General features: G+C 53.2%; 4 protein-coding genes across 4 annotated transcripts; 2 read left to right on the top strand and 2 right to left on the bottom strand.

Annotated features, from left to right (window-relative positions):
* Nucleotides 1–2,537: 2,537 nt before the first annotated feature.
* On the top strand, nucleotides 2,538–5,230 carry GCG54_00002373 (uncharacterized protein; the record flags this gene model as incomplete). The annotated part of the gene is made up of 3 exons (XM_045402467.1): nucleotides 2,538–3,850; nucleotides 3,909–5,097; nucleotides 5,171–5,230. 3 exons carry the CDS (start codon nucleotides 2,538–2,540, stop codon nucleotides 5,228–5,230), a joined length of 2,562 nt encoding a protein of 853 aa, XP_045256990.1.
* A 5,821-nt stretch (nucleotides 5,231–11,051) lies between these two features.
* Nucleotides 11,052–12,571, top strand: GCG54_00002375 (uncharacterized protein; the record flags this gene model as incomplete). Its single annotated transcript, XM_045402468.1, has 3 exons — nucleotides 11,052–11,083; nucleotides 11,145–11,653; nucleotides 11,718–12,571. 3 exons carry the CDS (start codon nucleotides 11,052–11,054, stop codon nucleotides 12,569–12,571), a joined length of 1,395 nt encoding a protein of 464 aa, XP_045256991.1.
* A 350-nt stretch (nucleotides 12,572–12,921) lies between these two features.
* On the bottom strand, nucleotides 12,922–14,085 carry GCG54_00002376 (uncharacterized protein; the record flags this gene model as incomplete). Its single annotated transcript, XM_045402469.1, has 1 exon — nucleotides 12,922–14,085. The coding sequence occupies one exon, from the start codon at nucleotides 14,083–14,085 to the stop codon at nucleotides 12,922–12,924; it is 1,164 nt and encodes a 387-aa protein (XP_045256992.1).
* Nucleotides 14,086–14,954: 869 nt separating this feature from the next.
* On the bottom strand, nucleotides 14,955–15,812 carry GCG54_00002377 (Aromatic peroxygenase; the record flags this gene model as incomplete). The annotated part of the gene is made up of 3 exons (XM_045402470.1): nucleotides 14,955–15,085; nucleotides 15,143–15,664; nucleotides 15,719–15,812. The coding sequence occupies 3 exons, from the start codon at nucleotides 15,810–15,812 to the stop codon at nucleotides 14,955–14,957; spliced, it is 747 nt and encodes a 248-aa protein (XP_045256993.1).
* Nucleotides 15,813–16,214: the final 402 nt, after the last annotated feature.

A 16,214-nucleotide genomic window follows, 5' to 3' on the forward strand; every position in this document is an offset into this window, starting at 1 on the left:
TTCGCGGAGAACAGGCTAGAACCAAGGCAAGATTTGTTGTTGAAGAACGCTGGGTCGTTCTACCCCTGTCTTGATCGCGGTGATGTCAGTGCCCTCTACGAGCCTCGACCTCATCTGACTTCGACGTCCAATGACAACAGCCCACAGCCCTAGAACTCTAATGCCATGGAGCATGAAATTCCAGTCAACCCACGGACTGCAGTTGTTTCTGAACCGACTAAAACTGCACGCAGCACGATTGTAGGGTCCTGTTGTGGTGCTTGCTTGTTGATGTCTTGAGCACAGACGGTGTCCGTCATGTTCATGGTCTCAGCTACAGAAAGATTTAAGAAACAACGTGTATCCGATATTCTTTTGTTTCGTAATCATGATTGTCCAAATGACTACCTTGACAATTTGCCAAATCTTGTCAATACGAGCTTGCCACGTACAACTGAAGCTAAGTTGAAGCCGTGTGGTAGGCGCATGCTGACATTGAGGCACAGCAGTTCAAGTCGCAAGTCGGGGGGCGTGCTCATGACTGCTTTCAATGTCGAGAAGTCAAACTTTTCATAACTTGCGCTAAACGGAATGGTTGATGAAATTGATCGCAGCCCCGGCACTCGGGATAGTCTCAGACTCGTGGTTGATATTCATGCTGTTTTCTGTCACCCTCGCCTTTTCTGAAACACTACTGGGAACAATCGACCTAAAAGCCGAAAATTAGCGCTCATCATTTGAATTGATATCCATTATGATGATAGTCTAGGTACCTATCTGCGGAGGTTTGGGTTCTGAGAGGTGCTAGTTCTGTACGCTGAACAGCAACAAGCAAGTGGTCGGAATCGTCGGAACCTCTTCGTAAGTCCGCTTCGTTTCCATTGAGAATCGACTTCAAGGTTCTTCAATTCTTCAAATTTGACGCCCTAGGCAAGTTTACCTCTTACGATTATCACGTCAACCCTTGTCAAAAAGCTCATAAAACTAAGGATGTACTCTACCATCAAACAAACGGGTCTCATTGATGCAGGCACTGCAAGCCAAGAGGAGCATATGTCAACAGGTGTGAATGGTTGTCTCAGTTGTCGGTCCAAGCAGCACTCGTCAAACAGGTCCTACATTCTCCCCAGACAAAAAACGCTGGTTCATAGACAAGAGGAATATTCAGGTCTTGAAGTCCGGACCAAGCACGGTCGAACTAGCACCGCTGTTTAAAAGGCCTTCCACAGTCGACTGCAGAACACCTCGCAGCGGAAGGTGACTCTTGTGGATAGTCGAAAGGTATCATCAGCATATATAGTTCTGCATGTCTAATTAAATTAAAACTGACATGGTACGTTGGGCCGTAAAGGCGTTTGGAAGCAGCAAGGAACCTGAGTCAATCCGCTTGGTTGTCTCCGTCTCGCCAACTTCCGAGCACATCGTATTCAATAAAACGTCATGTTATCCGTCGCAAACACGGGGACTTAAGAGAACGTATCGCTTTTTCCGGCAGCAGAATCCGCAGGACCACCACAGTCCTGAAAATAGCGCAGTTTGATTTGGTTTCAATAGCTGAACCTTCGCCCCTTGATGCGTCAGACCTATCACGATCATATTACATGGCTGAAGGTATATAAAAGGAGTGATTGTGACCGACTGAGTATGTACCATTTGCTCTCTGCACAAACACATCGACAAAGTCACCATCATGAAGTTTACCGCTGTCGCGTCGGCCATTTTTCTCCTCTTGGGGGCTGCAGCTGCTGGTCCAGCTGAATCATCAAACAAACTGGTCTGTTCTGGTTCTTGTATGGACTGTTTGACACAAGCTGACTTGATAATTTCGAGTATTTAGGCGGAACGACAAAACTGTTCATGTTGCGTCAACGGCGTGAGCACGTTTGCTAGCTGCAGTGGCTGTTGTGTTACCTCGTCGGCTTTGGGGACCTCCTGCGCGGGCAAGGCTTGCGGAACCTAAGAGGAAGATCCGCGACTGATTGAGGAGGAAGTTCGCGTCTGGGCTTTTCAACGTGTGCATACCGAAAGCAATCCATAAAGGTTTACAACATCGAAATTGTAGCTTTTGCCTTCAACTGAAGCTCGAAGTCAAGTTTCGCGGCCAAAATCTTCAAAGTTTTTCAAATATGTTTCATTCAAATTTGACGAAACGGTTCTATATTTGCCAATAACCTAGCCATTATTTGGTAACGCCCCGCGAAGCGGAGGTGGTCATTTGCCTCAAGTGCAGTCATTGGCTAAACCCCCCTGAACGCTGCTTATTGGACTGACAAAGGCCATGGGCGATTCTCGACTCTGTTAGGCAGCCTGACTGGGTCGGAAATCTGCCTTGTGAAGGCGCAGATGTAGGTGCATATGCAGGCTGACAATGATTTGGGCGCCAAAGAGCGGGGATGACAGCGCAAGTCAAGTTTGTGTCATCAGGCCTGCAGCCTCACTTTGCCAGAAACATCTTCTTATATGCACGAAGACAAGAGATTGCTTTTTTTCCTCTTCTTGCGTTGAAAACATCTCTCCGTGGCGCTCACTCCGCTCATCTCAGAGCTTCAGTTTCCGCCATGTCCGATCCACTCTCGATAGCGGCCTCTGTCGCTGGCGTCGTCTCACTGTCAGCAGCCGTCTTCCAGCAGGTCACCAAATTTGCCAAAGAGGCAAAAAATGCTGAGAAAAATGTCAAAGAGCTCGCGAGCCAGACTCGAAATCTCTCCGGCGTCCTGCAGAACCTTGCGCTACTGGCATCCTCTCTAGAGGATCAAGATTCGGCTACCACTTTCAGGGCGCACCATCTGTACGCATGTAGCAATACACTTTACAAGATAGAAGAACGCCTGAAGAAGGCAGAAGACGACTTTCAAACCGGTAACAAAGCAAAAGCTGTTATCCGCAGTCTGAGATGGCCATTCTCTGCCGACGAGACGAAGTCTTTGATAGCGGACTTAGCTACTCATCGAAGCACTCTTGAGCTGGCTCTTTCGGCGGAAACCCTTGATAAACTACTGCAATCTTTGGCGATCCAGAATGAACTCAAGGTCGGTCTTGACATTTTGTCGCGCAAAGTCGACCGTATCAAGGAAGTTCAAAGCCGTGTGGAAATTGATGATCGACGGCGAAAGGTCATCGATTTCTTTTTGAAGGTCAATCCGCAGCCGAACTTCCAGACCGCAATGCGTCTGCGACAGCCTTTAACCGGTCTATGGCTCACAGAAAGCAACCAAAACTACCTGAAATGGCGGGACATCCCAAGCTCCTCGCTCTGGCTTAGCGGTATCCCTGGAGCTGGGAAGACCGTTCTCTGCGGTGTCGTCATCGACGAAATCCTTCAAATGAGCGACGAGTCAACCGCAGTCGCCTTCCAATTTTGTGACTATAAGAATGATGACAGCCAAAAACTGGTCAACATCCTTTGTGTCATCGCTGTTCAGCTATCTCAGCAGAATGAAGAGGCCTTTTCTCTACTTGAGGATCAGTTTGCACTTTTGAATCCTAGCGGGGGGCTCTCCAAGGAACCAGAAATAGAAGCTCTTGTGGCTCTGATTCAAAAGCTTTCATCTCTCTTTCACAGGGTCTTCCTCATTGTTGATGGTGTCGATGAATGCGGTACTAGCATGGGTAAAGTTGCGGCAGAGCTAAGAAGGCTTTCGGAAGTTTGCCGCTCGCTCAGCCTTGCCATATTCAGCCGAGACGAACAGGAAATTAACGAGGAACTATCCGAAACCTCGATGCACATCGAGATTGCGGCGCATTCGAAGGATATTGACCTTTATGTCTGCGCGGAGATGGGTAAACGAAGACAGCTGAAGAAGATCAGACTCCAAAGTCCGGATCTGGCGGAAGAAATCAGAGAAAAGCTTGTCAATGGAGCACAAGGAATGTGAGTTGAAATAAGTCGAACCAGGTGCTGCAGATCGATGGCTGATACTTACTCCAAGGTTCCGTTGGGTCGCCTGTCAACTTGACTATCTGTGCGAGCTTACGACAAACCGCGCTCGTCGAAAAGCACTATCCTCCTTGCCCCCGACACTCCCGGAAACATACCATAGAATCCTGCTCAGGATCCTGCAGGCAGGTCCAGAGGTTGCAAAGCTTGTCCGGAAATCCCTTCACTGGATATCTCTCGACAGATTCCTCTCGTTGAACGAACTACGCGAAGCTGTGTCCATCCCTGAGTCAATTACATCTGACTTCAGCCACGAGGATTGGGTTGATACCGATCGCATCGTCGAAGAATGCCGCAGTTTCATACGAAAACGGCGTGAAAAGAGGCAGCGAAATCAGGCAGAGGATTACATCGAGTTTGCACATTTCACTGTTGAGGAGTATCTGAGAAGCATTGACCCAGACTCTGACGTGGGAATCTTCAAGCTTGTCAGTGACACCGCTTCGATTGAGCTGTCTATGACTTGTCTCCGCTCCGTGCTGATGACAAGAGTCAACTTCGAGTACTCAAATCTCGGCGAAGTCAGTTTTCTAAAGTACATTACTGGAATCTTCAACTCAAGTCCATTCTATTTCTATTCGCTTGGCATATTCGGTCGGGCACCATTTCCTATGATTTCCCGGTTCGACGTTATATGGACCTACATCGAAGACTCCGAGCTTTTCGAACGATTGAGAACATTGTTCGACTCCAAGAAACGCGCCCCATTTGTTGCCCTTGCATTTGGCGCACTCTTTGGCAGAACCACTTGTGATCCCGCATACTTTGACGCCCAATTCTGGGAGGGCTATATGCAGGCAAATGGTCAAGTTGACAAGACGCTCCATCAAACCCTTCAGCTTCTGTCATTGATAGTTTTACCGGAGTTTACAACCTTGAAGTTTGCAGCAGTGCTGACAGCGCCAAGACTGTGCTTGGCCCTCTTGAAAGAACCACTTTCTGTATCCAATGACACGCTCCAATCGACTTTGTGCTGCGCTCTTCAGGGACATAACATTTTCAGCCCGAAAAATCTGGTAGCAGATGGATTCTGCCAAGTGTATGGTGGAAGGGGCAATCAAGAGCTCCTGAAGAGAACGATTACCCAGTTGTCAAACTTCAAGACTACTTCCAAGATTGCAGCCGCGAAAGAAACCGAGTGGCCACAGAAAGAGTGGGAATCGCCTTTGTCATACGCGATAGTTACTGGCCAAGCCTCTATCATTAAGGATTTATTGCAAAATGAAACGAGGTTAAGTTCTATGCAGATTGCAGACTTACGTCAAGTTCTGGCTGATCCAAGTCCGAGGCATGAAATTGGCCGCCGAATTCTAGTTGAGCATGGATCGCCTTTGATATCCGGCCTTTTGGTAGCACCGTCAGTCCTGAATCCTATTGAAACTGATAAGACAGAGTCAAGCGGCGACTCAGCGTGGGATTTGAGTCTGGCACCTTCGGTGGCCCTTGTGGCCTTGGCCATTTCACGTAACGATACAACGCTCTGTAAAAGGCTCTTCAACACAGGCATTTCCGTCGATGCTGATCTTCCCGGCTGTCCTACATGCCCGAAGAAACCGCTTTTTTTTGCGATAGAGTGTTCGAAGGAGAACAACCCTGAGGCTCACTCGAAAATACTTCAATTAATTCTGAAGAAAGCAAAACTAGACGACTCACAGTGTGGATACCATGCTCTTGGCTTGAGGGATGCGGGATTGCTGGCAATTTGGCATAAAACTTCCACAGAATGTCTTAGCATGGTGCTTGATGCTTTCCTGGACCAGGGTTCACTTCTGGTGGACCTAGACCTGAACCATTTCCACGTCGCAGCTTTGGCTGGAAATCTGCCAGCGCTACATCAATTGAAAAGTCACGTGGAAAAAAGCTTTCCCGCCTTTCGGTACGTGGTTCACAGAGCTCCATCCACCACCGTATATATTACTAACATGTTCCACAGGGCACTTCATCAACTCATGCCATGGGCTCAACAGACATCCTGGGAAAAGTTCTTTGCCGCTGCTGCCAGTCGTGTCAGCCGATACTCCTCCTCCATGGACCACAAATGGCCGCTTCCGAACAAGTGGTCTGCAAGTCCCCTTCACTATGCCGTCGAAGCCGGGAATCAAGAGTGTATCAAGTTCTTCATCGACTGCGGCGCTGACCTTAACGCTCTTGATGAGGATCAAAGAACTCCTCTTATCTTGGCTGCGATGCTGAACAGCTTTGAGGCCGTCGAAAGTCTTTGTGCTGCCGGGGCCGATCACTTGTGTTGTGACGAGGGGGGGATGACGGCATTTATGTGGGCAGTCCAACGTGGAAGTATGGACATAGTTGAGCTACTGGACAACCCAGGGCTAGAAATTACATGCGATCGCTATGGACTTACTGCTTTCCACAGAGCGCGATACCATCAGTCGTTGATACCGAAGTTATTCTCATACCTTCAAATTAGAGGATTCGATCCGCTTTATCACACCACCCCTGCGAGTGTCAGCGCAGTCACCTATGCCTTTTTCGTAGGCAAGAACACAGAGCTGGCGACGTTGATACTTAACTCCGGCTTGCTGCATCAAATCGATGGAGAAGACTCAGGAAATCCGTTGTCGTACGCTGCTTGGGATGGCGATCGTCGGCTGCTAAGAAATCTCTTGCGAGTTTTCAACCGATGTGGGACATTGAAAAACCACCTTAATCGTGGCAATTACGAAGGGCATACTCCCTTATGTAGTGCAGCAATTCGCGGCTTTGATACATGTCTTGACGAGCTACTTAGCCACGGAGCAAGCATGGGTCACGAAGGGTGCTCCCAAGGAAGTGCGCTGATGAGCGCCGTCACATATGGTCGGCTCGAAGCCACCAAGAAGCTCGTTCGCAGTGGTGCGTCAATCTCGTACACGAACAACGAGGGGGTTTATCGGAACGCATTTGAGGCTGGTAAACGCCATTCTCACATAAGAAAATGGTTCCTTGTGGAGAGGTTTCAAGATCAGGACAAGCTAAAAGCGGAATCGCATTGGGGTGACAATCAGACCCTCGTCAAAGAATGGAGTGGCGGTACCAAGGTTGAATGGCGCTTGACAGGTGCCAATCGACGACGGCATGATGAGTCGAGATTCGATTATCTCTGCAGGATTCAGCATATCAAGAAAGAGGCAAGGGGACGGGTGATGATGCAGGACGTGACATTGGTCCTCACAGATACAGAGTCACGGTAATTGGCACGAGGCAGTTTCGGTCAGCACTTTTCTACATGAGCTCGTGGTTTTATCTCCTTGTATTCAATGTCAGCCACCCCGCTCATTTCACTCTGCCTTCTCTGATATATCTTTTAGCATGAGCATAAAATGTCAGTAGTTATATTTTGTGAATAATTCTTTTGTGAATACTTATATAACTAAAGGGAATATAAGGACCCTTTTTTTCCTCTACTCTAACCTAGGCTAGTCTCTTTAACTACTATATCTTTAGATAAGGGTAATAATAGCGATTAGTTCTTAGAGCTATTTACTATACTTCTTATTAAATATCCTATTAATCTCCCTTATATTATTCTTATTTTTTAAGTTCTTAGTAATCTTTTTAAATCTCTACTTAATTTAATAGAGAACTTAGTTCTAAGGGTTTTCTAAAAACTTAATATATATTATAAAGAGGTATAAAGATATTATATTATTATTCTTAGCTATAAGGATATAACTAAGTTATTATTAAATATATAGTAAACTAATCTTTTTTAGATATTTAATATTACTAGTAGTAAGGGTTATATTAATTAAGTAGGAGGTATATATAAGATTTATCTTAGAGGGTTTTAAATTTAGGCTATAGTATAATAGGGGGCTACTTCTACTAGCTTAGCTAAGTAGCTTAAAAATCCCCTTTATATACCCTATAGGTTAGTTATAGAGGTTATACTATAACCCTCTATATATTTCCCCGTTAGAGTCATATAGCAGTTAATAAGGTGCGCCTCTAGGCGGCAAACTGCGAAGAAGAAAAGTTAGAAGGGAAGAAAGATGTCAGCAGTTAAATACCTATGAATTAACGTCATCTCATTCCATCACTAGATATTATCCAGAGCACAATGTACTTGCGGAATTCAGCAATTGATAGGGGAGAAGCTCCGCAGCTTTAACCATGGGGCACCTATCGAGGACATGTCCAGCCGCTCCGCTCCATCAGCTACCTGTCGACTAGCCTGCAAGATATGGGGATTCTACCGATCTGACATATCTAGAAGAACAAAAGCCTCGTTATACAGATAATGACCTTTGTAGCTGTAGTCTAGTCGGAGAAAGCAGCGTCCATGTACAAATCCTAGCCGACTTGCAGTCGAAAGGATTCAGGCTACTCCACTAGATTCCTTAAGTTGACGAGCTCACGCCATCAAGGAAATGATGTAGACTCTCCGCAGAAGTTACAATGCACGCCCTGAACGATCATAAGCGTACTACTTCGTCCCTGTAACACATAGAGTCATCTGGTTTTAGGTGACAACAATGATTTCGCATGTCTGTGATCTCATAGCTGTTTGCTTTTCATCTCGAGAAGGAGGGGCTCCAGGCGATTGCAATCGTTCCAGCAACAATACAAGGGCTAAGATATTGTACGCAAACTTCCCTGGCGATGCAGTGCTGCTTTTCCTTTGAGTACCTTAATCCAGCATGAGCGAAGCCCTCACCCCATCTTCTACAAACCGGATGACATGAACGATGTTGCAATCTAGTTGAACCCGGCATCGTGAACATCCGCCCTCGCTTGGAAGACACGGCTCATCTCATATATTGTCGGACTTCAGTTTAAGCTTAGATGTCGAAATTGAAGGCCACGTTGAAGATCGAAATTACTTTCGGCGCTAGAGGGAGCAAGGAGTCAGGACCCCAGCACTTGGCCAGCCGAGATGGGACTGACTCGCGGGAGCATTTAGAGTTGTCGCTGCTGTAAATTAATCGTGGTCCACTCTTTGGTGCCGAGCCCCCTTTCCTTCGAGGCCAAGCTTTTCTCCGGCGGCGCAGCGTCCACCAGGGCAGTGCATCAGAGATATTACAAAAGGCCAGCCCGAAGGAGGAAGCGAAGAGTCTTTGAGTCCGAGGGCGTCGTCGCTTGTGACTCGAATAAATGATGGTCCGAGGCTTGTGCATATCCTTCTGAGAGAGCCTCACATGTGGCAAAGCCTTACCGTTATTGGCATCCCGCCCCCTTTCATTTGATGATTGCACATGCATCAGATCACGAAGTTGCATCCGCTGGATGCCAAGGAACTGAGGGGCAGGCGTCACCGGAGGTTCGGCACCAACTTCAAACGGGCTTGAACGGGAGTGTGACGTCGTAACATTTCACCTGATGTTGGGGGACCGCACGGAGAATGGGCGTCTGCGTCGAACAAACACAGGATTTCAGCCACGGAGGCGCCAAAAGGAAGCACTGCTAACGTTCTCGAACAGGAGAAGGGAGGAAAGAAAGGCCCAGGGGACGGGTCGTTCGAATTTAATTGGGCGGGGACCGTGTGTGTGGGCAGATACAGCATTGATTAAAGGCTGGTTTGAGCTCTTGTGCACCGGGCGGCGAAAAAGATGCGATTGTCCGATTGAGGGCCTGTCAGAGTAAACCTTGGCGTTTAGTTGAGTTTTGAACGAATGGTAGCAGAGCAGTTGTAGTAGCATTCCGCCCGTTTTGGTTTCTGGGTCTCTGCTTTCCTCTCATCTCATCCCCATTCAAATTCTAGTCGTTTGAGAAGAGCGAATGGACTCTGTTTTGGGAGGATGGCTGCTGAGACTGATTGGCGGAAAGGATGAGAACCGTTGGCTCCCCCGTACTCGCGTAGTGCATTTCGCAGCGTACGTGCTCTCGTTCAGGACGAACCCCGGCAGCCCCGTCACCAAGAAAAGATCAATACGGGACAGCCGATCTGATCTTCTCAGGCACTGGCGGCGACGGCGTGGGCGGGGAGAGGACATTCTGAAACTGTGCGCCTCTCACGACTTTTGGTGGCTGGCGGCGATGAGCCCTGGAGTGACTGCCAGCACTGCGAAGGGGTGGACCCTTGTTCCGGCCGGGCCGCCCACATCGGCACCAGGGCTGCAGGATTGCAGCGAATCGGGGGTCCGGGACCGCGGCAACAGCGGGGCGGCTTGGCGGAGGAGGGATCCACTCTTCAACGTATAGACCCATTTAAAGACCCGCTTAACACTTGGTGTGGACTGGGGCTTTATTGGGTCCCCAGCAAAAAAGGTGTCGCACCAGCGTCTTTTGGGACTTCTTGGCACCAGGTCTGAAACGGTGAAACACCAACAACACTGCAGGGCCTCGCGTCTTCTTGCCCTCTTGCCGCCGCTGCTGTCGTAGACTCTCCCATTCTCCCCTTCAACCCCCGGCCACCTCGCGTCCTGTAACCCTCCTTTGGCTCCTCCTCGCGCTCCGGACTTCCTCTCGTTTCCGCTTGCCCACCCGGAGTGGGCACTGAAGAACTGCAGTCCACCACCACGAAGCCAGTCCAGTCCAATGTTCGAGAGGGATGGATGGATGGTTCGCAGCAGCGCTTCCTGACGCAATGACAGACAGCGGCTGCACGGGCGCAGCAACCACCACCACAAGAAACCTTAGACCACTTTAACGACAGGACGTTGCAGGGGAGGGGCATCGAGAGACGAGACCAACCGGCGGTTTTGGGCCACGCAAGGAACACTCCTCCCCTGGTCACCTTGTCACCTTGCGATGTGACGGCGCCCTCACCTGCCCGTCGTCTTTCTTACGTTATACATACGGCCACTTAGCACCTCGCCTCCTGGCCCTCGTTCCCGTTCCTCGATCTCTGCATCGAAACAAAGGGACGTCACCCCCCTCTCACTCCCTTCCCTCCCCCATCTTCGATCCCCCCCTCCTGTCGACACATGGCCAAGATGAGGTGAAAGCTTCCAAGTCGACATCAAGCTTTCACTTTTCTCTCGTCGCCTTTCCCTTCTTCACGGGCGGTGCCCACTAACTTTCTTTCATTCTGTCTCTACAGCTGGGCTGCTTTCTGTCCGTCCCAACACGACGACCTACATTTCTCATTTTTCACCCTTATTTTTTGATCACGCGACCATCGAAACAGCTTCACCATCAGTTCTCGGGTTGGAACATCAGGTCATTTGAAAATTGAGCTTGGCAGTACGACAACATGGAGGCTGTGGCGAGAAACATTGTGAGAAGGTAGGACTTCATGGAATCACGACGACATCTCATATGACCGACGTGACTAAAATTTCACAAGGCGTATCCCCTACCGCCGGCCACGCTACCAAAGAGACGACTTGCGCATCGAGATCCGAGACGACTCTTCCGATGGCGAGGACTCGCCCTCACCGGACCACTCGAGCTTTCCGCCGGGCGTGAGCAAGACTCACTCACCAAAGACAAAGACCCATTCGCCAAAAACCACGGACCCGCCTCCGCCGCCGCCGCCTCCCGTCCTGGCCCCGGCCAATCCCACCGGCACCGACGAGACGACCACCTCCGAGTCCATCACGCCGTCCAGCACACCCTCCCGTGAGCCCTCGCGCGAACAGCCCCGGCCCACGTCTTTCCCTGCTGCCTCCGCCACCCCGCCATCTCGGACTAGCAGTGTTCCTACCGCCCTTCCCGAGAGCCAATTCACGACGACCAAGCCGACTCTTGCCCCGACGGGAGGCACCACGAGGGGAGGAAACGAGATTGGCCTGGGCGACGACAGATCTTCAGATGCAGGATGGACGCCGACTGCCATCGCGTTCGGGACTATCGGTATGTCACCAAGATGAACCTACCATCTGTGTCTCTCATGAACGACAACTAACATCGCCATCAGCCATCGCCGCACTGTTCCTCGTGATAGGCTGGGGCCTCTGGTGGTTCCTCAAATACCGCAAACGCCGCGACGCGCGCCGCATGTATGAACGCTCCATGTCCCCCGACGGCCACTACTGGAACCCCGAATCGACCTTCTCGCCCTCCCAACAGCAGCCCGCCCGCCGCGCCCCGTCAAGCATCATGGCCGAGCTCATGGGCGCCGCCTACGCCGCCGAAAACGGCTCCGCCGGCGGCGGCTACCACCCGGACGACCGCAACTCGCTGACCCCGCAAGGCTACCTCGACGAGAAGAAGTACGCCTCCGGCCGCCAGCTGCCCATCCTCGAGCCCGCCCCGGTCCACCAGCCCAACGTCCGCAACTCCATCGCCAGCTGGATCCGCCGCCACCACCCGCTCAAGCTGAACCCCCTCTCCGGCCGCAGCAGCGTCTACTCCTCCCGCACAATGGGCGCGAGCGCCCAGAGTGTGAACGCGCCACCTGTCCCGAACGTGCCCGGTGCGTACCGCCCCGACAGCCAGCAGGCCGGCAACGCGGACAGGTACACCGCGTCGAGCAGGTACGGCACCGAGAACCAGTCCGACACGAACTCCATCCTCTCCCTGTACGAGAACCGCCAGCCACCGGCGGCGGCGGGACAGCAGGACCGACCGCCGCAGCCGCTGTGGCTGGAGACGCCGCCGCCGCTGATGCACGGCGACCGCGGCGTCTCGATGGCGCCGACGGAGGCGACGGAGAGCACCTGGCGCAGCTGGGGCGGCGGGGTCAACCACCCGCGCGAACAAGCGCCGCCCCCGCAGACGCCGCGCCGCGGATGGATCGAGAAGTGCATCAAGTTCGGAGGACTCAAATAATGGCTACTGCTGTCTGTACAACAAGGGACCTCCTGTGTCCGGTGAATTCGAAGGACGGCCCGCCGAGTGTATCATACGGGAAAGGTGTCCGTTCGTTGTCTGCACATACTACCGCTGCGATACCACACAAGCTTCATCCCATCCTTCATACCATAGTGTTAAATGCTGTTTTCCCGTGTGCATATTGAGATAAAATCAAACAAAACGTATATATAGATCGGTTAGGGGAATAATCGAAAGATTCCAAACAGTCCCGTTTACTTGCACCATCCATGCCGTGATTGACGTTACACGGCGATGTCGTGCTACATCATTTCAACCTCACATCCTCCAAACAACCTACCCCGACCTCACTTGGTATTCGCAATACACGCCGCCATAGTCGACCCCCTCTGCCCGTTCAACGCCGCCCTCAACTCCGTCTCAAAGTCCTTCTCCCACGCCTCCTCCAAATACACCGGCGCCCACCCCAACCTCTCCCTCGCGACCGTCCCCTTCGTCTTGCGGTGCCCCGCGTACCCCGTCTCCGCGACCGCCACATTCCCCGCCGTCGTGGCCGCTGCATCTTCAATGCTCCACTCGCGGATCTCCGGCGCCTGCGGGCCATCCTCGAGGGGCAGGTTCCCCGTCCCGAACGCCACCTCGAGACACCTTCTCGGGATCTCCGCGGTCAGGATGCGCCCGACGGCGGGGAAGATGATGCCGCCCGTGCCGGAGGGGACGTTGGCGCCGCTGTTGTGGACGATGTCGCGCACGCAGAGGACGTAGAGGTCCGCGAGGTCGGAGACGTGGACGGTGTCGATGCAGCCGGTGCCGTCGCCGACGCGGATGCCGAAGCCATGCTGCAGGACGAAGGACATCATCACGGGCACCATCAGCCCGGCGCGGTTGAAGAGGCCGGAGCCGGTGCCGAAGATGCAGGGGGCTTGGATGGAGGCGGCGGACACGCCGGTCTCGGAGGCGGTGCGGAGGACGATCAGTTCGGCGGCGCGCTGGGGGTACCACTCGCGCCGGTTCTCGGCCTCCTCGAAGGCGAAGACGGCGGGGGAGTTGGCGTCGTCGTGTTCAGCGTCGGGGCGGGGGACGCCGCTGAGGGGCCGGTCGGCGATGTTGGAGGTGCCGGAGGTGTGGATCATCCACGGGGTGGTGCCGGGGCGGTGGTGGGTCTTGCGGCGCTGGGCGAGGCCGAGGACGAGGGCTTCGGCGGAGGAGGGGTGGAAGCCGGAGGCGGCGTTGATGACGAGGTCGTGTTGGGAGGCGAGGCGGGTGAGGGTTTGGGCGTCGTCGAGGGAGGTGATGTGGACGGGGCGCACGCGGGGGCCGTAGGTTGCGGTGAGGAGCTCGGCGCGGGACGGGGAGGAGAGGATGCTGCCCGGGCGGATGGGGAGGGTGATTGGGTTGGAGGGGGTGATTGTGGAGGTGAGGTCCGGGTGGGCGAGGAGGTGGTGGAGGACGGAGCCGCCGACGTAGCCGGTGGCGCCCATGAGGAGGATCTTTGGCTTTTGGGAAGGCATTTTTGCTGAGGACGTGATGGGCAGAGAGAGGAGACTGACTCGAGCCGGTAGCGGTGCGGTCTCCCAGGGGCGAGGTGAGCGGTTTTTTATCATCCCTCCCAGCTACCTAGCCCTCGTCGCTGGGAATCCTCGAGGGTTCAACCAACACATACCGCCTCCACCATATCACCAGACATGCCGCCCGACTCTGTTGGCGCTAAGCGGGCGCGGGCGATGGGTGTATGCACCGGGACATGGGCCGCGACCCGCCGTGTGGCTCCCGGTGGCCGGTGTTTGGGCGTTGAGCGTTCGTGATGGACCGGGGCGCTGAGTCGTCGCATGGGCCAGAGGAGCGGACGGACCCCGGTCTGCTGCCACATTGAGGACGACCCTGGTGAGAGATCCACTTTCTGCAGCGGATACCCGAGGCCCCCTTTGTGCGCAGTTGGATGGAGGAGGGGATGTGATGGATCGCTGGTGGGAAGACGGGTGATGGCAGTGGGTTTGGCAATAGTGCCGCAAGGGGGATGGTGATTGCGGCCGTAGGATGATGGAGTTGGGGGTGGAGGCGGGTGATGAGGATGCTGGGTGCCGGTGATGGGACTCGTATTTGGGGGATGTTGTTTTTGATAGACGGTCTTGGTGGTTAGTATGCAGTTTGCGAGGATCTTGGGGCCGAGCGTGGCTCAGGTTGGGGTCGGGGTGAGGCATGATCGGAAATGAGTGGCCGTCCGGTTGAAGTTGTTGGGCGAGTGGAAGTGAGTGCTCAGCCAATCACACGCGTTGAACGGAACCTCCAGTCTTCATATGGATATCATTATGAATCATGTCTGACACCGGTACTATCAACTCGCTGATGATATAAATTAAACATTACCAAATACACCACTTTATAACCCAATCTTGGCAGCAAGATAGTGCACCGCGACCTTGGTTGTCAGCGCCAGAATGCCCGTAGCCGGGATCTTGTCATCGTCAGACCGTCTAGCCCATCCAAGCTCGAACGGCAGCCTCTCATTCTCTGTTCATCCTGTCAGTTCTCACATTCTCATCTCAACCCAGGGTACAGCAAGCTTACCAAAAAAGTACACCACCCAATCCGTCCGCGCATTTCCATCCTCATAGTCCCCAAACAGACCCAAGTACATGGCCGTCTGCCCCAGACTGTTCGTATACCCGTCCAGCGGCAGGTTAAACTCGGGGTTCACCGCCTTGGCCGTCTTCTGCCTCGCCACCAACGCCTTCGCCGCATCACTAATACTGATCAGGTCCGCGGGCCAGTACGACTTGGTCTCGTCGAAGATGGTCTGGTTGAAGGACCAGTTGTCGCCGAAGTGGATGTCGGCGCGGCTCAGGGACGCGTCGTGCTCGATGAGGTCGTGCGTGATGAGGTCGCTGAGGTGGAAGGTCTGCGCGTCGCCGGTGGAGGAGGCCGTCAGCGCCTTGTTGCCCTGCAGCCGGAAGAAGAGCTTGGCGTCGTCGCGCAGGTTGAGGCCGGCGTGCATGCCCTCGATGAGGGCGTCGACGGAGATGTTGCGGCCTGTGCGGGGGAGGTAGCCGTGGTTTGCGAGGGAGTTGAGCAGCGGGCAGGGGGAGCGGACTGTGTGGGAGTGTTAGTTGAGGGGTCGTAGAAGGGGAGGGAGAGGGGACGGACGGTCGTTGGCGCCGGCTGCTTGCCATTGGTGCGCGGCATCTTGGCCGAGCACGGCGGCTGTGAAGAGAGCGATGGACAGGAATGAGGCGCGCATTGTGATGGTTTGAGGTGAAAGAGTGACTGGTAGTTGGATCAAACGAGAGAGAGACTGTGTCCTACACCCAGCAGGATCGGCATCAGCCCAGCGGGACGCGGGAACCGGAAGCAAGATATGCTTTTTTCGATTTCCTCCCTCCTGCGCCTGCTCCAGGGCTGATTTCTGATCGGCGGACTCTCCGATCTGGGGAGGCCGGGGGGCACATGCCTAATTGGGTGAGGGGCCCGCCCCGGGATGCCCGAACCGCCGCGGCGCGACGGCCGAATTCACAGTGGTCTGTGGGTCCGGACCCCGTATTCTGGAAAGATGGGAAATTGCTTCAACTTAAATTGAGTGCGGCGCGACCAAACAACGAGCGCGCATTTGCAATGCCTTGACTCGGGAAGTGGTTCCACCACC

Source organism: Colletotrichum gloeosporioides (genome assembly GCF_011800055.1).
Source record: "Colletotrichum gloeosporioides strain Lc1 chromosome Unknown consensus_106, whole genome shotgun sequence".
In the NCBI taxonomy this organism is placed as follows: domain Eukaryota; kingdom Fungi; phylum Ascomycota; class Sordariomycetes; order Glomerellales; family Glomerellaceae; genus Colletotrichum; species Colletotrichum gloeosporioides.